Source organism: Amphiura filiformis, chromosome 12, assembly GCF_039555335.1.
Source record: "Amphiura filiformis chromosome 12, Afil_fr2py, whole genome shotgun sequence".
In the NCBI taxonomy this organism is placed as follows: Eukaryota; Metazoa; Echinodermata; class Ophiuroidea; order Amphilepidida; family Amphiuridae; genus Amphiura; species Amphiura filiformis.
The window spans coordinates 10,623,565-10,651,004 of record NC_092639.1 but is presented as its reverse complement, the minus strand read 5'-3'; the positions used below and the strand labels follow the sequence as shown (position 1 = coordinate 10,651,004).

Here is a 27,440-nt window from a genome sequence, read left to right as displayed (position 1 = left end):
TGAAGAAATTCCACATCACCGAATACAAAAGCTATTAATAAAATGTCTTCGAATTCATTTTATACACCAAGTACTCCCAATTCGAGAAAAACACAGCGCCAGTTTGTGATTAAAAAATATTTACTGCTTTAGTTCATTGACTAATATAGGCTTTGTATTGTCACAGCATACAATGTACAAAAAAAATACAGGTTTAATAAAGATAGCTAAATATTTCGAATTTTATTACCAATTGTTCCAAATAAAGGATTAGAATAGAGGTTTTATTTGACAAAACAGGTAACTATTTATGTAATCCCAAAACAGTGATGTATTTTTATGCAACCGGCAGTAGCTCATTCTTTAAACTTTAGAAAATGACCAAGAACTTTCCTTCCATGCATGTAAATATTTAAATGTACATGTACATTGTTTTGTATAAAAAATATGTATTTTTCTACTGCTTTTTCTTAGAAAAATTTGCAAATATTGGAAATACCTAGACATTAGTTTTGGAAATTTAATAAACTTTTGTCACTTTAATTTGAATATTTTAACACACAAGCAGCCTGGAAGTGTACATTATAATGCCTAACCCAGCCCAGAGGTTGAATGACAAAAATGCCAGAATTTCATATTGTGGATAAAGCTGTCTCAATTTCATTTTCTTCCATTTTTTTCAACAGCCTACTTTGTTCCAATCAGAGTTAATTTGGCAACAAAAAAAAGAGGATCACACAGACTACATATTCTATAAAATGTATTGATTTTCACATCCAAAAATAAGTACATATACCGTAACCACCCGGGTATAAGCCCACCTTGGCTATAAGCCCACCCCTATTTTTCAAAACATTCTGGGAACAAGGGTGCACTCAGGTATAAGCCCAGTACTAAATTTTGGCCAAGTTCTTAAATCAAATCAATGCTTTGCTCTCATATTTATGAACAAATATAAACAAATATCAGTTGATAATTAACATTCCACACTTATAATTTTAAGAAATTGACATAGAAGATAGAAATTACTGGTACATTTGGCATATACAAATGGGGGTGATTGTTCATATTTTTAAATTCAAGCACTAGCCCTTCCTCGGTTATAAGCCCACCCCCATTTTTGAAGTGAAATCTGCCATCTGGGGGGGGGGGGGCTTATACCCGAGTGGTTACGGTATATACACACATGTGTATTTTGGGTATTACCTTCATGTAAGCCCTACTCGGACTAGATTAGTAACAAGTTATGTATGGATTATACAACTTACAAAATAAAGCTGTTTACTCCCTAAATTAAGTCTTGACAATTGGCTAATTTCGTGTAGGCATATATGAAGGATAGACAATATTTTGTGCAATTGACCTTTTCGAGAAGTAACACAATTCATGCGGTTAAGACCCCAGATGTCGTTACTTGACATCAAGACGCAGTAACGATGTTCGCTGGATGACATGCTCATCTGTGTGACGTCAAATGTCTGGGGTCTAACCGCAAGGATTTACCGAAAAGGTGAATTAAGCTATAGTGTGTCTTGTCTCAAGTTGAGAGCAACACCTTGTTGGATTTTGCAGTGGCAGACTCAAATTAGTGCATGTATGCTGCTGTGCTGACAGTGTATGTGACGGACAAATCACCCTTGTGTATACCCATCACAGAATTGGGTTAGCATGTGTGATTCGAATCTAACAAACTTTGAGACAAAAGAAACAATCACAATAGCAAATCACCAGATCAAGAAAGTTGACAACTATAAGTACCTAGGACAGACCTTGAGAATGGATACCAACACAGCTGAAGAGATCCTAATCCGTGTAAAGGCAGGTTGGAGATGCTTTGGTATGCATAAAGAACTGTTGACAGATAAAAACATACCACTGTCACTGAGGCGAAGAGTTTATGACCAGTGTGTGCTAACAACTATGACCTATGGTGCAGAGACTTGGTCCACAACAAAAGAAATGGAACAGAAATTGGTAACAGCACAGAGAGCTATGGAAAGGAAAATGCTCCACCTCTCATTGCGTGATAGAGTCAGACATACAGACATCAGAAAAGTAACCCAAGTCAAAGACATCTTGCAAAAGATTAAAGAAACTAAATGGAGATGGGCAGGTCACTTATCAAGAACTGACGATAACAGGTGGACGAAGAGACTTACAGAATGGCAGCCAAGGACTGGAAAGAGGAGAAGAGGAAGGCAAAAAAGATGATGGAGAGATGACATCACCACCTTCATGAGTACAACAGCTTGGGCATCAGCGGCTAGGAACAGAAGGAGATGGAAAATGCTGGAGGAGGGCTTCACACAGCAGTGGGTGAAACAGCCTGATGAGTGAGTGAGTGAGTGTGATTCGAATCTAACATGGCATTACTCTCAACTTGAGATGAGGCAGACTACAACCACCTTGAAGTATGCTTCTGGTATATTGTCAGCCTCAGTTGTGATTTGATCAAGCAAAATGAGTCGCATGTTGGAAATATTGATTTTTCCAGTTCTTTTGTCAACCAAGAGCAAGAATCCTTTTGGATTCTCCCAGTGGAATTGTGCAAGGATCCAAGGATTCTCGCCATATAACTTTGCATGATAAACTGAAATATTACGAGAATCCATTTAGATTCTTGCAATTTTGTTGACGAAAATGGATTCTCGCTGAATTTCTGACCCTGTTTTATTGTTCTGAGCAACACTAATACACTGGAACCCAAGTCCAATTATGATGGGGTTTTCAGCAAAATAAAACTTATGTAAGCTTACATGTATGTAATGAAATTGAAAAATGAATTTTGAACGTCATCAGGCTCATTTAGATTGATCGCATCGCAATTGCGTGCATCTTATAACCCATATTCAGATTCTTTACCAATCCACATACAGCTCAACCTTGCTACTCTGAGATGTCAGAGTTTTCAGATAACGTAGTCCGACGAATAGGACCTGTTTTTTCTCAGTTACCAACTATAGTACTTATCACTGCTCATGCAGGTTCTGATTGCTCAAGAAAGATTGACCGCGAAAGTCCACTAACCGCCCCACCGAAAGGGCGGCGCGGTCACTGGACTTTCGCAATTCGTCTTTCTTGCGCCATATGAGATAGTGGTCATAGTCTGAGCTGAACATTGTCTGGTAAATAAGAAAAAAAAAAAAAGGTCCTACACGTCGGACTAAGATAAAGCAGTTCTTATAATTATAATGTTTTTACTGGGTTACTGATATGGTAATATGAATTACTGAAGAGGGTTTATGGAGTAGATGTAGTCTAATTCCATGCATCAGAAAACCTGTACACTACTTGTCATGTTATCACTGCATAGACTGCCATATTGTAGTCACTGCTTGTTCTGTGTCTTGTGCTATCTGGGCTGTTGGTATCTGCGAGGAGAAGAAAAGTAAATCATTATTAGCAGAGACTGGATCAAAAAGACTAGTCAGCATCTTCCAACTGACTAGCTCGAAATCAAGGAATGAATCCAAAATACAAGTGTCACACTAGCAAAGTAAAATAGGGCAGACGTGACTCAGCAACCAATGGGAGAAAAACAAGGTACAAGGACATGTATAATAGAGAGCTTGCAATTTCCAAACGTACGTTTCAAACACCCGTGCATCTATATTCTATTCAAACTCCCGGCCGTCACATTAGAGTGATTTTGAATAGATGCATGGGCGTTTGAAATGTACGTTTGGAAATCACAAGCTCTCTATCAAAACAAAGTTAACACCTATTGAAATATACATTGTACATATTAAAATGTTATTTTGACCTCCAAAGGGACCTCCAATAGGCAACCTGTTTGTTAGCCAACTTGTGGCATATTTGTGTTGTGAAACCTCTAAGGCCAAGGTCCGGGGACCAAGGCAAGAGGGGCAATGTACCCTGTTACCTCCCCGTTATTTCCACAACTTTCAAATTTGACTTTGTTGCCCCTATGATGCTTCATGCCTTCATTCCACCTCTGCTGCTGTCTGCCGAGAAGGAAATCATTTGTGATGTGATCAAGCAAAATGAGTCATGTCCGAAATATCGTTTTTGAGATGTCCAAATGAAAGAAAGGATTTCTTTTGTATTCTATTGTTTTGGGAATTCAACTGCTCATATCTTTGGAACTAATCAGCCAATTGTAATGGGGTTTCTGCAAAATGTAGCACTGAAAATGGCCTATTCACCCATTGCATGGCTCTGCCACATGCGAGGAGAGCCTCAATCTGGCAGCATGCACGAATGGGAATTGAACCAGTCGTATAACATTGCATAACTGTAATGCCAGATCAAGGCTCTCCTTGCATCATGGCGGAACCATGCAATAGGCGAATACCACCAAATAGCAAAATTAAAATTGTGATTTGTCCGACATCGGACTTGATTGCATCACTTTTCGACTCACCTGAACTGTGAATGTGTGTGCAGCTCCACTTGGTGTTGCAACCTGGCCCTGAATGGTGCTTGCAGAAGAAATTTGTGACTGCAGAGGTAAAGAAGGATATCAACACATCAGACATGAATGAGATCTACTTTATTTAAAAAGAAAAATCAAATTTCTTAAATGTGTGGTAAAATTTTATTATCACTTTTTATCTGTTCAAGGGCAGATCTATAGCAAAAACAAGTTTATCTCTATTCGAAGAGAATAATTATTACATTACACTTGTTGCAATTTTTGTGTGCGTATTTCTCCTGAAAAGGAGAAATTGTGAGGGTAAAGTTCAGCCTCGTATGTGTTCTTCCCCCGTATGAAGCGTACGGGTCGTGTTCTCCCCCCGTTTGACTGATGACGTAGGTAAATGAAGCGGGCACTTTATTGTGCTCTCATCATACAATCACAATCACTTTGACAAGTTTGACATTAGCAACAATGAGTTGTACTATCACTTACCATAACAATGCTGCATAACAATATTGTGATGTGCCCTGAGTAATTTAATTTGATGATTTATCTTTGTTTACAAAGTTACATGAGTGATGACATTTTCCTCTCAAATTGAGCAAAACAAGTTGAATCATATCTAATTTGGAATATTTGGAAACCCCCTGAGGTTGTAAAGTGACAGTGATGTAATGGAATTCCCCTAAGGAAGTGATGTAATGAGAAAGGTTAATGTTATAAGTAAGACTTGGGATTTTCCCAGATTTAGCATAGTTTGAAGGTAGTAAATGGCCCATAATAGAATGGGGGTTTTTTCTTCCAAGAAAGGAAATATATTCTTCTGTCGACTTGCTGAAGTCTGGTATTTTGATTCAACGCAACTGTCAAAATAAGTGGGGACAACTGCATCGCAGTCCTGCTTCCTGAAGATATTGTGTGAAAGGTGGAAATAGCACCAAGTTTGGAGAAAGCAGCGCAAGGAGTTTAATATTGGAGAACGGCGCAAGGAGTAAAGTGATTTGGAGAACTGCGCAAGGAATTACGAATGTGTTTGGAGAACGACGCAAGGAGTTTAGTACTTAGGAGAAAGTAACACCATTTTCGTATGAGGATTTTATACGCAAGGATTTATAAACGCAAGTGTACACTGGACTTCGCTGATTTTCGCAGGACAAGTGAATAAGGATATATTACATCAGTCGTCCAGAACATTGCAAGAACTTTATGATCACCAAGAAGAAGAAGAATGCTGGCTAAGTACTAAATAGTTAAAGAGTGATTATATTTGATTATTATGTATGTGCATTTGTTGTCATATATTGTACCAATCATAACTGGCTTTCAATTAAAGACTTAGATTTTATTAGCTTAATCAAACAGTGTATTTGTGTTGTGCATTCGTGTGAATTTGGGTAAAAGGTGATTTTGGCCTAGAGTCAAGTACGACTCGTAACAATATGCACACTATTGTTCTCTTTCGGGAACAAAGCCCACACAGGAATTGGTTCTATGCGTTTGCTTTGTAATATTTCATCCAACTGAAACTATAGCATTGCAATATACAGGGAAATCAGATACATGAGTTTGTGGACTTAACACGGTTTATATGCTAGTCTCAGATGAAATTCTAAGCTCAAATTATGTATTTATTTTTTAGGCCTAATATTTCTCATGATATTGATATACATATGAATTGTAATATCACAATTGTCTAATATATAAAAAAAGAAGCGGCTGATTTTATCCATATTTTTAAAACCATGAAATTTGTAATGTCTACTTAATTTGGATTTTTTTTCTGTGAACAACAACAGTATACGTTCTGTCCATTTAAAGCGTTTATAGTCCCTTTTCTCACAGCGGGCACATCTCATTTCATGACGTCACCATTTTTCTAGGCCAAATCTGTCTCGTTCGAAGGAACTCACCGCTTAAGTTGGTTTTTGCGGAATATCAATTTTAAAAGTCTTATTTTCTCAAAAAAGGAGTCATTTTCATTGTCCTCATAATATTAGCTTGCCAATGATATGATGTTGTTTTTGCTATAGACCTGCCCTTTCAGGAGAAATGCAGAATGTTGTGTAATTTTCACTGCAAGTTTGATGCCCTTGAGATTTGCCTCATCTATATGAACACACATCCTGGGATTATAACTTTTGGAGCAATTTTACTTTCATGTCTTTCACTCAATCCTAACCCTAATCCTGCAGTGTCTGAACTAATCAGTGCCCCTCCCTAATTATGCCCCCCCCATGGACAACTGTCTAAGTGACCTACCCCCCCCCCCAACTAAATCAAATCCCATCAAATTAAATCAAGGGTATGTCCACTCACAAGAAGTGGATCAGGGGCTGTCTTTTGAGGAGAGCAAGAGCAATCACTCTCTACTGCTCTCCTTAAATCTGATAGGAGAGTGATTTTTAGCTCTCCTTAGTTGACTATTCTCTCCATACATTCTATTGTAAATGCTCTAAACAGCTCTCCTTGAAAGCTTCAGAAGAGCTATTTAATGCTCTCCTGCAAATTCCAAAAGACAGTCCCTGGTGGATGCACCCAATGACCCTGTTCTGCATGTCATGAATCAATTAACTCTCTTTTCAAAGACAAATTTATTCATATCAAGATTTTAGCTCAAGTTGATCTCAATACAAACAAGTAAGTAAATATATTTGTATATATCAAGAGTTCAAATCTTTCTATAATATGGATTACCAATACAGATGAACTTTCATGCTAACAAATGTATTCACTTGAATGAACCCATTGGTTTCTTAATACATGTATTGCATGTGATTTTTTTTCCTCAAATACCACAAAATCTAAAATTTTGAACCAACAATTTTCCAGGTCTCATTGAATGACCCCCTCCGTTTTAAAAAGAGGAAGCCCTGCCAGAGCAGTCGGTGAACCAAACCTGCCTGGTTATCAAATTAATCAGTGACTAGGTTATCTCTGAATTTGACAGATGTGCTAATTAAGGCAAAAACATTAAAACATCAATTAGCACCTCACAAATTCAGAGATCATAACCTTGTCACTAATTAATTTGATAACCAGGCAGGTTTGGTTCTTCCAGAAGGGAGGGCTTTCTCTTTAAGGACTTTTTCACCCAAAGTTGTCAGTGGTGTCAAATCTCTCACCAAAAGTCCCCTAATTTTGAACTACAGTGTCTTCATCACCTTTGCCTGGTCTCCAAACCCCAGGAATTGTATAATCATCAATTTTCATTATAGAGTTGAACATCTTATCTAGCATTGATTTACAAATGTACCACAGGTTTGGAAAAAATACAAACAACAAAAGAGTAATTGAGTGTACCTGTACTTCAAACGATGGCTGGTTCCCACCTCCAGTATTTGCCACCACCTGTGCAGGTTGTCCATGCGCATTCATGACCTCTGACCCTTGATCCATTTGTACAAGAGTTGGTTGGTAATTACTCATGGTGGCAAATTGCTGTTGTGCTGCAGCCACAGTGGCTTCAGCCTGTGGAAGCTGAGTGGTGACTTGTGGTGAGAGGGAGGTGACTTCTGTGATACTGACTGTCTCATAGCTGGCAACCTATAAAGAAAACGTCAAGGTTTGTATCGTATGTAGATCTTAGTATTTTCAGAATGAGGGATTATGACTCTGGGTTTGATACGACTCGGGGAGGGATACTACAATGTAGTACCTACATGTACTGTAGGAGGGGGTTGTTATATTGGAAAGTTGGAATTTATATGCCAAGGGTGATGAATACAGTGACCTTAGGACTAAAAAATTGTGAAATCTAGAGTGAAAATGACCTCTTTGTACTACATGTACTCCCAAAATGGGAGTGAACCCCCCGGGACCTAAAGACATGACATTAAGGGGGTAGGCCTACTACACCCCTTGATAAATGTGCGAATATTTTTGCATTTTTCTCAAAAACTAATAAAACACTGGTAACAAAAGTTATGTATATATTATAGGGGCAAGGAATCCAATCACCACACTGGAATTTCAGTGACTCAAGACAAGTAGTTATTGATTTATTGATCAAATATTGGTTTTCCCTCATTTTTGACTGTAACTCCATAACTGTTGTCTGTGCTGAAATAAAATTTTCAGTGCAGTTACTGCAGTAGTACATATCTTAATTACTTGTCACAAATGCACTATAATTTTGGAGAAGAATGCAAAAATAGGCACAAAATTGGCCAGGGGTGTAGTAGCACCTTAAACCGGGACCTTTAAATCTTCCACTCAGGGTGTGTAGATTTACTAGATTTTTTTAAAGAGTCACCCATGTAGGTAATAATTTAGTGGTAAACCCAATTTGAAATTCACAATCCTTGTGTGGAATATAGAAGGGTTACCGTATAGATTTCAACTGGAATATGTACATATGTCTTGGCCTAATGCAATAGTAATCTTCTACAATGTACTTTTGTAGTGCTTTACCTCTGTTGGTGGACGCTGTTGACTCTTCCCCTTCATTCCCATCTGATGCTGCACCTCGTTCTTCACCAGCGAGTCAATCTGTTTGCTGTGTGTCTGCATATGGACGTTGAGGGCGCTTCGTCTCTTGGCTGCGTAATTACACATATGACACTTGAATGGACGTTCTCCTGTGTGTTTTCTCATATGGATGGTGAGACCTTTCTTGTCGACGCATGAGAAGTTGCATAGGGGTACTTCACATTTGAAGGGCCTGATGTTGGAGTGCTTGGCCATCACATGTTTCTGCATGGGTACCACAAAATCAAATGATCATAAATTAGAAAATTACTAAATTAGTAGTACAACTTTGGAATCTCTAAATTACAGTTTGATTGGAGAATTAACTTAGGCTGACAATAAATAAAGAAACTCCAAAAATATCATACATTGCAGTACCGGTATGTACATGTAGTGGAATTGGGTGGCATGTCAATTTTTCAGCTTTAAAAAACTGTACATTCATACCTATTGGAGTGTCTGTTTTTTACTGTCTGGCAAGAATAATTTAAATCTCATTTCATAAAGATGTACAATCAACTAGGGCTTAACCGATATGGCTTTGTCTATCGATCCGATATCAATGTTATTAGGTTTCTAAGTTTTCGGCGACTTTGGAGAACCACTGCAGTGACTGGACCAGTGGACCTACATGTACATGTATATAAAGGATAACAAACCAATTTTTTTCCCAAATATTTTTTTTCAAATTAACTATGTCTATGAATGATTGTAGCACTTCAGAATAGGTCCAGTGGTTCTCCAAAGTCGGCGAAAACGATAATCGGCTGAGCCCTACAATCAACACTTTTAAGTTGTAAATTGTTGAAAAAAAAGTAGTAAATTTTCAATGTGAGATTTATTAAACAATAAAACACCAACAAAATACACCATATATGTACTACACATACCTTGAGAGTACTCCCATCAGAACTGGCATAGTCACACTGTGAACATGTGTATGGTTTCTCTCCTGTATGTTTTCTCATGTGGACCAAGAAATTGTCTCTTTTCTTTGTACTATATCCACAATGTTCACAAATGATAGGATTCAAGGCATTCTTGTGCATCGGTGAAAGATAGTGGTTTTGTAGCTTTTCTTGGCTTACATAACACTTATTACAGAGATCACAAAAGAACTCTGAATTGTGTTTGCTGGTGTGGATCTTCATTCGTGCTTCGAATCTCGTCATGTAATCGCAGTGTTCGCATTTAAACATGGAAGTGTCGTCCGGATGTTTACGCGAGACATGATGCCTGACGCTCGCTCTTGTCGCCAATGCTTCACCACAAATCTCACACAAAAACTTCCTGCTTCTGTTATGCTTCTTTAAGACATGACGAACAAGTTCCTCTTGCGTCTTGTACCGCGAATGACATTTATCACAAGCAAATACTTTTGAACCGTGGTACTTGGTCTTTGTAAAAGGAGATACGATACCAAGAGATTCGCGCGTAGGGATGATAGCATCACTTTTGCTACTTTTCTTGAATTGAATAGTTGTCGGTGGTCCTTCCCCTGCGCTATGCTGGACAACTGTTATGGTGGTGGCATCAGGGTTTGATAGTGCTGCTGTTTTTGCTATGGCAGACACATCAACTGACTGAAGTACTGGTGCTGTTTTATTCATAATTTGTGCATTGTTTTCTGCAACAGATTGTGGTGATTCTTGTAGAGCTTGAGGTGGTTGATATGTTGGATCATTCGGGTCTTCAGCATCATCACTTTCTGCTCCTCCCATGGAAACATCATCCTCATAAATTTCATGAAGAGCAGCTGCAGCGGCAATGGCATCACTAGCTACAGCTGGTGGGGGTTGTACTTGAACTTTGACAGCAGGACTAGTGCTACTGTTTGATATTGGGACATTCACAAACTCATCGCCACTTTGCGATTTCTGTCGCTTTTGTTTTTTCTTCTTTGGTGTCTTCTTCCCCTGATCTCCACTGATGTTCTCTAAGCATTCATTCCCCAGTCCCATCAAGACCTCCAGCGCATTGGATAATGAAACTGTATCATTTTGTTGAGTAGTTAAATCACTCAAGTTTACAATCGGCAAAGTGCCTGCAATTTGATCACCACTGCCCGATCTGTTTGCATCAGTGTTTACGGAAGTATCTCTCACGTTTCCTGATGTATCCAAGTGAGATTTTTTAATGTGATCTCCGATCATATGCTTAACTGCACTGTTAAACTTACAAACTTTGCACCGATATACTTCAATGAGAAATGTTTCAATGTATTCTTTGAAATTTTCGTAAGATTCTAAATTATGATCCGGCGGTGTTCTATTTTCTTTTCCTGACTGAATAAACCCTGGTATTTGTACTTCATCCATATGCTTCATAATTGTTATTGGAATAACATCAACAGAACTGGCATCACCACTAGTCCCTGCCATATTTGCTTTGTGCACTGAACTGCTGCTGTGCAGTGATGTCTCCGACTCTAGACTCTGCTGTTCGAGATCTTCAGTAAGCTTAAAATGCGGGTTACTACCGTACGTACATTTTGCACTTGCAGTGCCAGTCCGAATTGCTATTTCGTGTGAGTAATTTCCTTCTCTATACACACTTTTCCCGTTGTTTTCTGAAGCCCAAATGACGACAATTTATTCTCACAGAGTTCATGAACCTGATGGTGAATCCGATGCTCTGATTTGGTAAAAGTTTCAGCAATCAGGGACGTTTTTGAGCAAGATAAGGGGTCACTTTTGTTATGTTGCTAAATTCAACATGGCTGAGAGGGTGAAGGATTGCGCGTGTCTGTCAATCTAATAAAGAGCCCGCCCACTTTTTCGTATTTATTAATTTTAATAGAATTTGCTGTTGAATTTTGTGTCAATATTGAACAAATTACTTATTTCAGTAATTTAATTATAATTTTATGGTATAAATATATATTTTTTTCATTTCTATTTTAATTTAATTTCACTCTCAAGTTGCAATATCTAATGATAAATTGTATATGCACCTGTCATCCGCATTTCTGCAACGGTACAAAATTAACATAATTGATTGAACTATTTTTAGATTATAAACAAGTGTATTTTATTTATAGCGCAATAAAGTTTTAAACGTTTACTTTATTTCGCTAAAAGTAATGTAAATTAAGATTTATTTTTATCTAATAATAAGATTCATAAGACAGTTTTGTCACATATTTTCAAATGTTGTCTAAAAAGGGGAAAACAAAGCTTTTTTGAAGCTGCTATGAATAGAATTATTTACTAGGCAACGTCGACAACAAGCAACGCTAGCTCATATTTCTCCGTGTTGTGTGATTGTGATGCATGTGGACTGATTCCCAGATTGATTCACGTGGATTAATTCAATAGGATTATCATTGGATTAATATTATGACCGGGGTGTGCTGACATTGAACTTGAACATTACAGCAGGTTAGTATTTCGTGGATTATTTTTTAGATACATCATGATCATGGCATGGCATGCAGTACCACCAATGAATGAGCATGTGTTGTGATAGCACTTCAGTTCAGTACTCAGTGATGTTCATCATGCATGCATGTTGTCATTTGCACAATGTCAATGAATGTGTACACCCATACAGCTACAGTTGTACACTCATGCACTACAAATACAATGTAGTATACATGTCAACATGGCCACAACACTGCAATGGTGCAACTGAAATGACTGGTAAGCTTTTTATATGGAAGAGTTACTATTCAACTGTATTTAGGAACCTCAATGGCAATGTGTCCTATTTGCACAAGTTTGTATAGTTGTATAAAACTAGTACAACAAGTCATACCTAGAATATTTTCTCTTAGTATTAGTATGACTGCTTTTACCGTAAAATTTGCGTCAATTCCCGATGTCATGATATGTGCGCCACGTTTTTTAGGCTCCGCGATAGCCGATTACATAGTCATACATGTAGACGAGAGCAACTGGTAACAAGCGAACCTGTGCAGTATCGGGCTGCTATTCAATTGCGTGGTGTATGGGTGACATGTATTTTCAATGTAAATTGCCTATATACGGTGATCCACCCAAAATAAAAAAATCACCGTATAGATCCTTGTGCTATATAGTTGTAACTACACATTTTCGAACGTTTGAGGACCGACTTGTTCTCAAGTTGTAGATACTGTACTCCCATAGCATGCATAGGGTGTCTCCAAAGGTTTTATTTTGGCAAGTTTGCATAAGTATATCTAGTAAAATACTCACTTTAGAAACCTGTGTCAATGATGTATGTCATCTATGATTGCTCAACTTATTCTATGCATCAGCTTTTGTCCAAAATATATTTAAATTAAATAAAAAGATGATTTTTTGAGTGATTTTTAAGAGCAGCGAAAAGTCCATTCCACGACTATGTATGCATGTGAATATGGTGAATGCACACTAAATCGGTGACTTCCCGCTATCTCTAAAGGACCGCTATCTCTAAGGTTCGCTATCTCTAAGGTTCGCTATCTCTAAGGTTCGCTATCACTAACGTGTAAAGTCTATGGAGATCAGAATCCCGCTAATAGAGAAAAGGGTTCGCTAAACCTAAAAAAAGGTCCGCTACTTCTAAGGTTCGATATTACTAATTTAGAATAAGGTTCGCTAGTTCTAAGGTTCGATATCACTCATTTTAAATAAGGTTCGCTATTACTAATTAAAAATAAGGTTCGCTATCACTAATTTTGAATAAGGTCCGCTATCACAAATTTATTGAAGGTTCGCTATCTCTAACTATAAAGGTTCATTGTCACTAATTGCAATAAAGGTCCGCTATATACCTAAGGTTCGCTATCACTAATTTTGTTTAGGGTTCGCTATCCCTAATTAATTAAGGTTTGCTATCACTAATTTTGATTAGTGTGCGCTATACCTACATGTAAGGTTCGTTATCACTAATCTTAAATAAGGTCCGATATCTCTAATTTCAAATAAGGTCCGCTATCTATACCTTATTTAAAATTAGAGATAGGGAACCTTATTTAAAATTAGAGATAGCGAACCTTAAAAAATTAGAGATAGCGAACCTTATTATAGGCCCTAAATTAGAGACAGTGTTCGATTTACCACCTGCATACCTGCACCAGTGCATGTAACATTCACTCTGTGCATGCAGCTTTTCACTACCTGCCTGCACGCGTGCATGTACGATTTTAGCGCTAGCGATATGACAAGGCAATATACAAAAGTAAACAAGCAGTCAGTCCGATTTGGAAAAACCCAATCTATTTTTAGCGCAATATCCTGACTTCATTAGAAGGGCTGGCGCAAATCGCGCAATTCCCGATACCCCTATCACGTGAGAACTGTCACTTTTTCGTTGACTTCCCTAGTCTCCTACACAGCCAGTTTGCGCCGGTCTGATACTTGTCGATCCTAACGAACATTCGAGATAGCCACATACAGTCTGGTCCGAGACTATGACTTCCCTTAGGCCGTATAAAATAGAGACTGACCGATCAGATCGGTAGCTTCCGTATCGGGCCGATTATTAGCTTATCGGTAGTGATCTGCATTGGCCGATTTTTCCTTCATCCGCCGATGTAATGCACCGATCACCCAATATCATGAAAGTAAAAGTCAAGCTTAACAAGTATTCATTTATTGGTATATTTCTTTGAATTAGACTAGTTAAATCAAGCGAAATGTAGCAAAAGAACAAGCTTTGTAGGCGATAAACATAAAATCATACTGTGATTCAGGCACGCAGCTGAGATAATCAGGTAATTCCCCACATGCACATTACAATTGTAGTTCTTACTTCGGGTTACACACGTGCGTGCACGGGCCGTGTGCAAAACTCAACACTTCCGGGTTACACACGCATGCGTGTCAGATTGAGAGAGCTACGGGTCGCGTGCAAAACTCAACACTTCCGGGTTACACACGTGCGTGTCAGATTGGAGAGAGCTACGGGCCGTGTGCAAAACTCACACTGACTTGAACGTAAACACAATATTAAAATGGGCCGATCGAATGATTCGATGGACTGGGACATCAGGGGGAAAAGGTAAATTGAGCTTATTAATAATCATGATCAAATTCAGTATTTTAAATGCATATGGGAGTGTGTTTTTTGTGCTCAGAGCATACATAATTATGGTAATACTTTGCGTACAAGTACCCTTTCAACATACGGGTGAAATTTACTCACGGTGATGGCAGCCATTGTTTACAATTGGGGAACTGGTAATCGGCGATCGGCGATCGAATCGGCAGATCAAAGAGATAATTGATCGGCCGATTCAGATAAGGACCTGATCGGTCAGTCTCTAGTATAAAATTAATGTTTTGGTTCTCGCCCAGAGGATTTTCATGAATTGATGAGGGAGGGAGGTGTTTTTTTTTTTTTTTTTTTGTTAATTAGCATTGTCAGTAGTTTTTTGTCTTCTCCAACAGTGCTCGAGGAAGCGATGAGGCCCTTTTTTTTTTTTTTTTCAAATGTGAGATTCTGAGGATAAACCCCTAGAGTACCACAAAAAGACTTGGAAGTGATGCTTGTTCTCTAATAAACTTATTTATATGTATGAAGATTTCATAAATCATTCCAAAGTCTAAAAAATTGAAAAATCTAAAAAAAAAAAAAAAAAATCTGACAAATCCCAGAAATTGAGGAGGAGGGACGAGAACCAAAATATTAATTTTACACGGCCTTAGAGGGGCTAGCGTAATGTGACGTCATCCACCAATTCCCGATACCCTCGCACATGTAGAAGCTGTCACTTTCATTTCATTGAAAAAAAAGAACCGGAATTTAAACCGTGGGAAATATTTGTTTACGTACGGAAAATAATCATAATAATGTCCAGCAAAAAAGGAAATAGCTCAAAAAACACTTGCATCATTCTGAAATCGTGCACCTCGTCGGGCGACTAGTTCTAGAACAGATGAAGCCACAGCATCCAGTGTTTTGGCTAAGAAATCGGCGAGTGATCTGCATAAAAATGACAATGACAGTGGAGCCGGGAATATTATTAGAAGCTTAACTGACAATGATCGTGATTCAATGTGATTTTATGTTTGCTTTAATTTTGGTGCATGCACACTTTTTGCTGTGCATGTAGAAATTTTGGGCTACATGCACCAGTGCAGGTAGGAAAAAATTTGTAAATCGGACACTGATTAGAGATAGCGAACCTTGTTTGAAATTAGAGATAGCGAACCTTATTTGAAATTAGTGATAGCGAACCTTAGAGATAGCGAACCTTAGAGATAGCGGACCTTATTTGAAATTAGAGATAGCGAACCTTAGGGATACCGGGATTGTTAAAATTAGAGATAGCGGACCTTATTTTAAATTAGTGATAGTGAACCTTCAATAAATTAGTGATAGCGGACCTTATTTAAAATTAGAGATAGCGAACCTTATTTAAAATTAGTGATATCGAACCTTAGGAATACCGAACCTTTTTCAAAATTAGTGATATCGAACCTTAGGTATAGTGGACCTTTTTCGTAATTAGTGATAACGAACCTTAGGGATAGCGAACCTTAGAGATAGCGAACCGTTACCACTAAATCGCAGCGACACATACACATAGCTCCTTGGAACTCACGGTCGGAGCTGTGAGTTCCAATTATTGGAACTGAAGTTTCTACTGCAAGTACAAGTTGTAGTATAAACATCAAGTTTGAATGTAAGACATGAAGAGGTTGTGCCCTGCAGTTGATGCACTATGATAGTTTTAACCCCGTAAAAGGTGCATCATTTGTCGACCAAAGCCGTTATATCTACATGTATGCCAAGATGCACATTCTACACAGAATTCGAATTTATTTATATTCTGGTAAACCACAATTACTAGGTTGTTTTTTCACAATTTCTTTGGAAATACATCGACTTGGACTGGAGTGTCAGGATGGTAATGAGAAAAATATGATCTTCTTTTGGTTAAGTGAAGTCTGTAAAACTAAAAATAAAGTGCGAAATGACCTATGATACCAAAAACTCATCAACAATGAGAAAAATCGGGTGGGGGGATGATGTTGTCGATCGGGTTACGGACCTTAATTAAAGTCGGGATATATGAAAGAATGAAATTTCACCTTCATTGACAGTAAAAAAATTGAATTTCTGAGTCCAAACACCGTTGTAGTTATTTTCACGTACCGTACCGTATTCATAACCTCAATATACGCGATGTGCTTAATCCAATTAATCACATTCACAGAGAATAACTTTTAATTGACTTTAAAATATGCGGACACAAATGCAGATTATTGAAAAAGTATAATGACCGCGTCTCGTGACGTACAATGTAGTAAAAGTAAATACAATGACCGTGTGACGTGTTATGCATTCGAACAATTAACACAGATGCTGGCTGCTGTATTTGGGCATCGCATGATTGTGCGGCGTGCGCTAGTGTGATTGGTCGCTATCGGTATTTCCTTCATAGGCTATTTGATTTTTGATAGGGAAAACAAAAGATACAGTTAAAATTATGTTCTGTGTTCAAATTTAAAAGAAGGAAATGTGACGAACGTCGAAAATTGAGTTTAAAAAGTGAAAAATTATGAATGAAGTTAAAAGGGCATTAATGATCCACAGCCTCATCCCCCCCACTTTTCTCAAAAAAAGTTACCGCTGGAAACCTCTCAAAATCAGGTTGTGTCCTTTGGCTGGGATCACTTTCCTCACAGCTGAGCTCGATTGCAGCTTTTTGCAATTTGACCTGACTTTCGCCCTCAGTTTGAAATTTGACCTGACCTTTGACCACAGATGACCTAACAAACGCAAACCTGAAAATGTATACTTTTATGTACTTATCATTCATTACTTTTAAAAAGATACAGTACAAAACAATGTCTAAAATTTCCCACTTCGAGTGATTAGATCCTGCATGCCACCTTAATGCGTATTGCTGTATGACGCCCATGGGTTGGCATACAAATAGAGCTGTAATTTATTTAAGTCTCAAAAGATCACAATAATTGATGATTTTGCAGGTTTATGGGCCCTACAACGCCAAGCTTCATTGGATTTTCAATGTAATACGTACAATGTACGTCTCTATACCGCATATATTGTGCAGCAAGTCATCGTATAGCACTTGAAAAAAACTTGCTTGGGCACTCACGCTGCACAAGCTAACTAAATCAACATTGATTTATTGCTAAAAGACATCTCAGGGAGTTCAGTAATTGATGAATTTACTTTAAGGGCTGGGGTATGAACGTTTGGACAGTATTTATTTTGGGACATTAGAGCACATCAGACATATCGAATTGCATTCTGAATACGAAGAATGTCATTCTGATATCAAATAATTTTGATTTTTGAAATTCGCAATTTAATACACATTTTATGGCAAATCATTAAAATTGATATTTTTGATATTTAACAGTACTTGAAGTAAACTTTATAAATCTGATGATTTATACTTAAAGTGTATGTAGGTGGGATGAAAAGCCGACGATCAATGGAAAATTTTGACCTTTCGTATTGAAGATATAGATTTTTTTCCCAAAACCCCCAAAAATTAGGTCTTTTGGGAAAAAAATCCATATCTTCAATATGAAATGTCAAAATTTTCAATTGACCGTCGGCTTTTCCTCCCTGCTACATACACTTTAAGAATATATCATTAGATTTATATAATTTACTTCGAGGACTGTTATATATCAAAAATTTGAAAAATATCAAATTTTTATAATTTGTCACAAAATTTGTATTATATTGTGATTTTCAAAAATGAAAATTATTTGATATCAGAAAGACATGCTTCAGATTCAGAATGCAATTCGATAGGTCTGAGGTGCTCTCATGTCCCACAAAAATACTGTCGAAATAATAAACGCTCATTTTAGATCCCTTAAGTCACAGTTCTTTCCTAAGGCATTGGATAACTTCAACGGTACAATAATAAAAGGATTGTCACAAAATTAAGGAAATTAAATGGCATAATATAAATTTATTGTGCAATTGACTAAATCGGACAATTTTTTGTCAGTGTACCATTGTAAGCTTTGGTTGATTGCAATTAAGAGATCAGATGTGTTATGAACTGGAAAATATTGAGAGAGAAAAAAACCCATCAAAAACACGGCATATCCTTGACTTTGTTAAATTTATGTATTTCAGAGAGGCATAGGGCCATGTGATTAAAAATTTGCAACCCTAGCTCTTTTGTGACATACTTTTTTCATAGCTTAAGGGGGTTCTACACCCCTGGCCAATGTTTTGCCTATTTTTGCATTTTTCTCAAAAATTATAGCACATTGATGACAAGTAAGATGTATATTATAGGGGCAAGGACTACAACTACTGTACTAAAAATTCAGCAACTCAAAGCAAGTAGTTATTGATTTATTGATCAAATATTGGTTTTCCCAAATTTGTGACTGTAAAGCAGTATTCAGACTTTTTATTGTACGTACAATATTGTATGCAACATATCTACGTTGTTTAATCTATTGCCATTCTATTTCCAGTAATGTTTAAGTTCTAACGAATGTTTGATGACGTAAAATCGATAATATATTTCTACTAGATATTACATGTAACATATTATCGATTTTTCGTCATCAAACATTCGTTAGAACTTAAACATTACTGGAAATAGAATGGCAATAGATAAAATAACGTAGATATGTTGCATACAATATTGTAAATATAATACTGGAGTCTGAAGCTAGCTTAAAGCAGTATACAGACTTTTTATTATGCGTACAATATTGTATGTACAATATATACGTTATTTAATCTATTGCCATTCTATTTCCAGTAATGTTTAAGTTCTAACGAATGTTTGATGACGTAAAATCGATAATATATTTCTACTAGATATTACATGTAACATATTATCGATTTTTCGTCATCAAACATTCGATAGAACTTAAACATTACTGGAAATAGAATGGCAATAGATTAAATAACGTAGATATGTTGCATACAATATTGTACGTACAATACTCGGAGTCTGAAGCTAGCTTAAAGCAGTATACAGACTTTTTTATTATGCGTACAATATTGTATGTACAATATATACGTTATTTAATCTATTGCCATTCTATTTCCAGTAATGTTTAAGTTCTAACGAATGTTTGATGACGTAAAATCGATAATATATTTCTTCTAGATATTGTATGTAACATATTATCGATTTTTCGTCATCAAACATTCGTTAGAACTTAAACATTACTGAAATAGAATGGCAATAGATTAAATAACGCATACATATTGTACATACAATAATATCGACATAATACTGGAGTCTGAAGCGCTTAACTCCACAATTGTCTGTGCTGAAATAAAATTTCCAGTGCAGTAGTTGTAGTCCTTGCCCCTATAATATACTTATCTTACTTGTCCCCAATGCACTATAATTTTTGAGAAAAATGCAAAAATAGGCACAAAATTGGGCAGGGGTGTAGTACCCCCTTAAGGTTATTAATTATTTTAAACTGTTGTGATTTGGTAGTTCACAACATCTTACTTAATGGTAGAGAGCTTTGGCAAAAACTGCATTGCTCAATTCATAGCGTAGTGTGTAGAAGAATTAAAATATCACAGATATACTTTTATAGGTGCTGCGGTTCTTGAGTTACATTGTAAAGAGGGCTGAAACAACAACACTTTTGTGAAACGTACATAACTCATTAACAACAATAAATTAAGCAAGTTTGCAAAGTATACGATTTGTAGAATGAACTTTTGCAAATATAAGGTGTTATTTTTCAATAATATATTGATCTAGATAATGAAAATCGATTTTTAGGTTGCTTCGACCAACAATACCTCGTCTACCCTTAATTAAAACATCAATTTTGCGATGAATGGTACTTTAGTGTCTGACCAACCCGGGGGGGTCACTCCCATTGTGGCCTGTACACCATCCGCGATAATGAAAACGTGTAAAAGGGTCGTTTTTTGTGGGTAGGCACGATCTGTGGCAGTATCGCGTTTAGGGTGTCAAAAACATGAAAAATTGGAAAAAGGGTAGCAAAATTGCAATTTCTAAATACGCTGAAATGAAATTTAGGGTATGAAATTTGATGTTAGGAATGAAATCCCTGTTTAGGGTGTCGTTTTAGCCAAGGGTTAAATCCTTGTTTAGGTGCTTTTCAAAAGTTGATTATCGCGGATGGTGTACAGGCCACAATGGGAGTGACCCCCGGCTGACCAATCAGGTCAAATCGGCCGATCCGAGCACTGTACCAATTGTAAGCAATAGCTTAATATTTAAAATTAAATGTCTTGTCCATTAGCTGTCAACTTAAAAAAAGCCCTATTTACTAATTAATTTTAAAATAGATTGGGCAAGAACACATTAAATAACAATTATATTATACAGTTTACTAGATATGTGAAATTGCATGTTCAGTGCTTACATTAGAAAACTGGTGCTTAGCAACTAGCATGTAATTGCTCACTCTGAAGTTTATATCCAAAGCCCTGGTCAGTCTAGTGTACCGGTACCGTACTTGCAAGGGTGAAATTAAGCGGGAGACGGGAGTGGTTTGGCCCCCAGAAACCCTGCAATGGCCCCTGGTTCCATCTCAGTTGTAGTTGACCAGGGGACACTTTTCTCACAAAACTTGCCCCCTGGATAGTGAACCACTTATCAAATTTTAAAGCAAATACATGTACCATAGTACTTATTTAACCCATCCAGCATTATCAGCATATCTGTATTTTTATTGGCTCCTTGGTAATTGGAAGTGGCCCCTGGTTTCTTCAAATCTTGGTGAAACAGGGGCCACTTTTTTCTGCCGAAGTGGCCCCTGGTTCCAGAGCTTAGGAATAATTTTTCCTTTCTGGGAACTACATGTATGACCAAATTTCAGCAAATCAGGAAATTTTCTGCCATTTTCAACAGTGTGTTTATCACTATTAAAGGTAACCTGATCCTTGATGGGGTATAAAAATATGATTTTGATGCACCGATATGAGCATTAGAGAACACAAATTGACAATTACACATGAAAATTAGAAAATAATGTGCAATTTACCAGTCACTTCATTTATTTTCTGCCACTTCTTAACATTTTCTGGGAACTATGTTCCCATGTTACTGCCTTTTTCTATGCCCTGCCTGGTTCAAGCTCTCTTATTTTCACCCTTGATGTCTTGTCAGATTGAGTGGTTTTTGCCCTTTGCCCAGGCCACCAGCTAGCTAATAGAGTACCCAGTGGCGGCACTACAGGGGGATGGGGGAAATATTTTCCTTCCCCCCTCCCTCCCCTACCTCCCTGTTCCAGTGAAACCCCCAAATTACAAAAATGTTAGCAGCAATTTTGTGCAATTTTTTTTATTTTGCCACCCCCCCCTCCCTTCGTGCCCTCTCCCCCAAAATATTCTGGTGCTGCCATTGAGAGTACCATTATACTAGGGCTGCTAAGAATACGCAATTGCGTTATTTGCGCCGCAATTTGCGTATTTTGGCTCCAATTGCGTTTTTTGACATTTTGAAAAAAAAAAAAAAAAATTTTTTTTTTTTTTTTTTTTTTTTTTGCGATTTTTAATTTTTTTTCGCGGATTTGGAGAGTCACTGGACCTAACATCAAGTGCTACCATCATTAAAAAAATTTTAAAAAATAGGAAAAAGATACAAAAAAAATTACAAGTTTGTATCCAAATGGAACCAATCTGTAACTTGTGTTCACTTCAAAATCTATCTAAGATACAGACTTGTGTACAAAACCAATGCATTTTTATATCTTCAATAGACTATGCAGTGAACACAAGTTACAAATCGGTCCCATTTGGATACAAACTTGTAATTTTTTTGTATCTTTTTTCCAATTTTTTTTTTTAAATCAGCCACAAATGATTGCAGTACCTCACTCAAGGTCAAGGGACTCTCAAAATCCGCAAAATATTTTTAAAAACGCAATTTTTATTTTTTATTTTCTTAATTTTTTTTATTTATTTTTTTAAATTTTTTTGAATGATGGTAGCACTTGATGTTAGGCCCAGGGACTCTCCAAATCCGCGAAAAAAAAATTAAAAATCACAAAAAAAAAAAAAAAAAATTTTTTTTTTTTTTTTTTTTTTTGATTTTGCGTATTTGGCGAGAAATCGCGGATTTTTGCGTTTTTTAGAAAATCGGGGTGCGTTTTTTGGCCTCCAAAATCGCGTATTCTTAGCAGGCCTACATTATACATAGAAATTAAAATAGGCAAAAATGCCTGTGGGTGATGGTGCTGGAAGAGGGGGACAAGCCATATATGTGCCAGCCCATGTTCCTGCTTTTCTTCCCATTCCAAACAAAAATTCTTCCAATTTCTTAAAATCTTTTTTATGAAAATTGCACATTTTCATATTTTCCCAACCCTTCCTGCTCCTGAAAATTTACCCCTCCCTGAAAAAAAATTTGGTGCCACCACTGGAGTTGCAAAATACTATAAAGCTCCCATTGACATTGTGGGAGTACCACACAGGATTTGTTTGTTTTTTTACAAACGTTTTTTAAGCTTTCTGGGTCTGTATTGCATGATTTTTATTAAAATATTTAGGCTAGTCATTGAACAATCTATGTGGTACAATACATAAACATGTATGCAGGATTTCTTTTTGTAGCCCCCTTTTTTTCTTTATTTTTTTGCCATTTTTCATGAACCATATTTCTTCCATTTCCCTAAATAAAAATTCCTTTAAAAAAGGAATGGGGCCCAATGTGAGCTTGGACGTGATATGGTGAATTCCATGGTGTGTAGATTTGGTATTATAATGATTTTTCGAGGGAAGAGTAGAAGATGATCAAATGCAAGAGAAATATGTTTGATTAGGGAAGGTGTATGACAGGACCGTTTTGGATGAAATAAATGGGAATGAAGCTTTTGTGTCAATTTGCAATTATGTGGGGTGGGGGAGTTCTGATTTTGGGGCCTGTTGTAGTGAGGATATTGCTTTGGATATTGAATATTGTTGAATTTCGTTATGCAGGGGGGTATATGATGAATAGTATACAAGACACAAATAAGTAAGCTCCCCCCTGGCAAAATATGGGGGGGGTATCCCCCCACCCGGGATCTACGCCTATGTTGACCAAAAGAAAAAGTTAAATTTTTATAAATGTATAACGTCTGTGAATGTGATACATATACATCATCTACTTGTAATAGAGATGGGCTGATGGCATAAACCCATGTGGCAAAATTGGTTTCACATAGTTACACATGGTCCGTGAAGACAAACCTAGCCTTACATACATGTAATTTAAAGGTTAGTGGAGGCTTGCATAAGTCGCTGTGGCTACTTATCCAGCAAATGTATAGCTTGGTTAGTTACCATGACAACAAGGGTAATCTTCCATTAATGAACAACACACAAATAATGGCACTGCTATACTAATAGTATAAAACTATAATGCATGGATGGATATAGGTCTTGAAGATGTTTGTATGTATAGGGCATTGACTGAATTATCATACAAGAACAGTTCAAATATTTTCTTAATATTAATTTATAAATATATATAATTTATCTATGCAATGTATTTATTACATTTTGTATAACATGATATTGACAATGAGATAATTTCAACATCATAGTAGTTCCCTCTGATCATAGTAATCAGTTCCCTCTGATCATAGTAATCAGTTCCCTCTGATCATAGTAATCAGTTCCCTCTGATCATAGTAATCAGTTCCCTCTGATGTGATGTAGGCTTGTCCTGCTTAATCGGAGTACAGCATCCAGATCCAATAAAATCCAGTATGTATTGTAGTGTTGGCCGATCCAACCCAAGATCGGATCTGCCGATCTCCGATCTGAAAATGAGCAGATCGGGCCGATCCGATCCCGATTCAGATTCCTTAAATGTTATTCTACAACCAGTACAAGTTCATTCAAGTCGGGCCCAAGTAATGTTAACGGTCAAAGCTTAAAATTCCCCAAACCTGTAACTATGTAATATGATGACCGTTTTTAGAGGTTTTTCATGTCAATATCAACCCAAATAAAATACCATAAAACACCCCACTTTGATTTGCGTGTGTACCAAGTTAGGCGAATCACTGCGCGAATTGATTCGATGACCCTGCCGCTAAATCAGCTCCATCGATATTATAATAATTTATGCATATGACGTATTGGGGAATACCGCGGAATTCCCATCCTGATTGGTTGTGCAGAGTTGTTTACAGAAAGAATTCACGTGTTCGGAGATTAAGAGATGAAATCGTCCGTGTGAGGAGGAATAGCGAATGTGCACGATTCTAAAAATAACATGCCCTCAAATTCACCTTGGGAAACCCGACATGAAGGCGCGTGTCGAGTGTTAAAGTGTTTACAAATTTTTCCCAGGGACGCACTGTACAGTCGGGAGTGTTGTCACTGAGTGGATAATATTATAAAATACAGTATGAAACGACATGATTCTTGCGGTGGTAACAAAGTTTTTTGGAAATATATTGGCATTAAATAGTAGTAATGTTACATAAGAAAGTAATGGTAAGCTTAAAGAATTGTTGTGTACTTTTATTACTGTCAAGTTCAGAGATCGGTAAGCTAGATCGGCAGCTGATAGCTCATCTGCCGATTCAGATTCAAGGCCGATGCAGTCCATATCGGCACCGATCTCCGATTCACAGATCGGGATCGGCCAACACTAATGTATTGTAGGCCTATATTCTAATTTTTGTCAGTTTCTGCATATAGGCTTAGGAACCGGGGGACTCAGCCCCCTTAATAATTTTGGTGCAGGCCCATTACCCTTCAGCCGCCCGCCCCCCCAATAATTCCAGGTAAAGTTAAAAAAAAGTCATCATAAACCATGAAAAATGGGTGTTTTTGATGTATTTTTTGAAACATTTTCTGACTCAGAAGGGGGCCCCCTCGGGCACCCCCTAGAATGTGTCATCAACAAATTTTCATTTTCTCCGCCCCCCCCCCCATATTGAAAATCTTCCTAAGCCACTGTTCTGCTTCTTTTCAATGGTACCGTAATGTAAATGAATCGGACATGGCCAAGTATTTTCCCATGTCATCAAAATGATGATCAAAGTTGTCACATGTCTGTTTATAATCTACTTCTCATATTAAAGTTCCTCTTCAAAAGATGCTGCATCACCTTGGCCTTTTTCATATTGAAACTCCTCATTTTCATAACACTATTTTATTTTATAGATTTCATGTCCTTGGCATTTTGAAGGATTTAAAAAAGGATCATGGTAATTAAATTGGGAATGGGAAAATATGTCATGTGGGAATCTTGAAAATTGGTTTTGATTCACCAGCTTATGTGCATGAGAAGATAGTATTTCTTAAGGGATCTAAAATGAGCGTTTATTGCGTTTCGACAGTATTTTTTGTAGGACATGAGAGCACCTCAGACCTATCGAATTGCATTCTGAATCTGAAGCATGTCTTTCTGATATCAAATAATTTTCATTTTTGAAAATCACAATATAATACAAATTTTATGACAAATTATAAAAATTTGATATTTTTCAAATTTCTGATATATAACAGTCCTCGAAGTAAATTATATAAATCTAATGATATATTCTTAAAGTGTATGTATATTTTGACCTTTCATATTGAAGATATGGATTTTTTTCCCAAAAAGACCTATTTTTTTTGGTGTTTTGGGAAAAAAAAATCCATATCTTCAATACGAAAGGTCAAAATTTTCAATTGATCGTCTGCTTTTCATCCCACCTACATACACTTTAAGTATAAATCATCAGATTTATAAAGTTTACTTCAAGTACTGTTAAATATCAAAAATATCAATTTTTAATGATTTGCCATAAAATGTGTATTAAATTGCAATTTCAAAAATCGAAATTATTTGATATCAGAATGACATTCTTCGTATTCAGAATGCAATTCGATATGTCTGATGTGCTCTGATGTCCCAAAATAAATACTGTCCAAACGTTCATACCCCAGCCCTTAATTGACATTCTTCTAATATGCAGTAGTACTATAATAGTACTTGGGGTATATGGCCAATGTGTACAAACTCAAAAGAGAGGGGAAGGAAGGGACCCCTTCAGTGTCAAATTTTTATGCTAAACCATTGAATGACAAACACACACCGGTATGTTTTTAGTGAAACCACATATTAAGCAAACACATACTTGCGTCATTTTGAACCACTCTAGGTGACAATTTCAAAAGCTGTTGTAATATGTAGTTTTTGTTTTCAAAAAATATAAAAATCCTGGTTTTGTCACAACTTGCCACATTTTTACAAGGCTGTCATCTTGACCATGACCTTTAAAGGTTGGCTAGCCAATTTAGTCAAATTAAATCAGTGGATAATGATGAAATCGTGATCCACCTTACTTTGACAAGCCATCCATGTTATCAATCTTGTTACTAAGTTTGGATTTCACAGATAAATGACAAGTATTGGAAAAGTGTAGGACTTAGTAGAGAGCAGTTGTTTAAATGCAAGCGCAGTATCTCTAGAATTGCTCAGTCTTTTGTAAATTGATTTTAACCCTCTTCATAATTGGTGTCGGCATGAAAATATATCATGATACGGAGTAATTGGATTGTTGTTCCATACAGGTATCCTCTTAGCACAGATATTTGAGGATTCATTTGTTTGAAAAGATACAGATAAGCCGCCTTTATTCATTACGTCAGTGCTAGGGCAAAAGCAATGTTGTTTCCTCTACCTATTGTATACTCCCAGCAAACACAAAGCGTTTTCGACATCATTCGCAAAAGGTTATAAAAGGTTGTCAGAAAACAT

At 36.9% G+C, this 27,440-nt stretch overlaps 2 protein-coding genes across 2 annotated transcripts in view; one reads left to right on the top strand and one right to left on the bottom strand.

Annotated features, from left to right (window-relative positions):
• Nucleotides 1-3,019: 3,019 nt before the first annotated feature.
• LOC140165774 (uncharacterized) lies at nucleotides 3,020-11,567 on the bottom strand. The gene is made up of 5 exons (XM_072189098.1): nucleotides 9,718-11,567; nucleotides 8,771-9,052; nucleotides 7,661-7,903; nucleotides 4,364-4,441; nucleotides 3,020-3,350 (listed from the first exon to the last, which is right to left on the bottom strand). Exons 1-5 carry the CDS (start codon nucleotides 11,206-11,208, stop codon nucleotides 3,282-3,284), a joined length of 2,163 nt encoding a protein of 720 aa, XP_072045199.1. The 5' UTR covers nucleotides 11,209-11,567; the 3' UTR covers nucleotides 3,020-3,281.
• Nucleotides 11,568-12,057: 490 nt separating this feature from the next.
• LOC140166610 (lipoxygenase homology domain-containing protein 1-like) overlaps nucleotides 12,058-27,440 on the top strand; it is a 138,682-nt gene continuing 123,299 nt past the window's right edge. The window contains 1 exon segment of the mRNA XM_072190111.1: nucleotides 12,058-12,207. The gene's annotated coding sequence lies outside the window, so the exon portion shown is untranslated.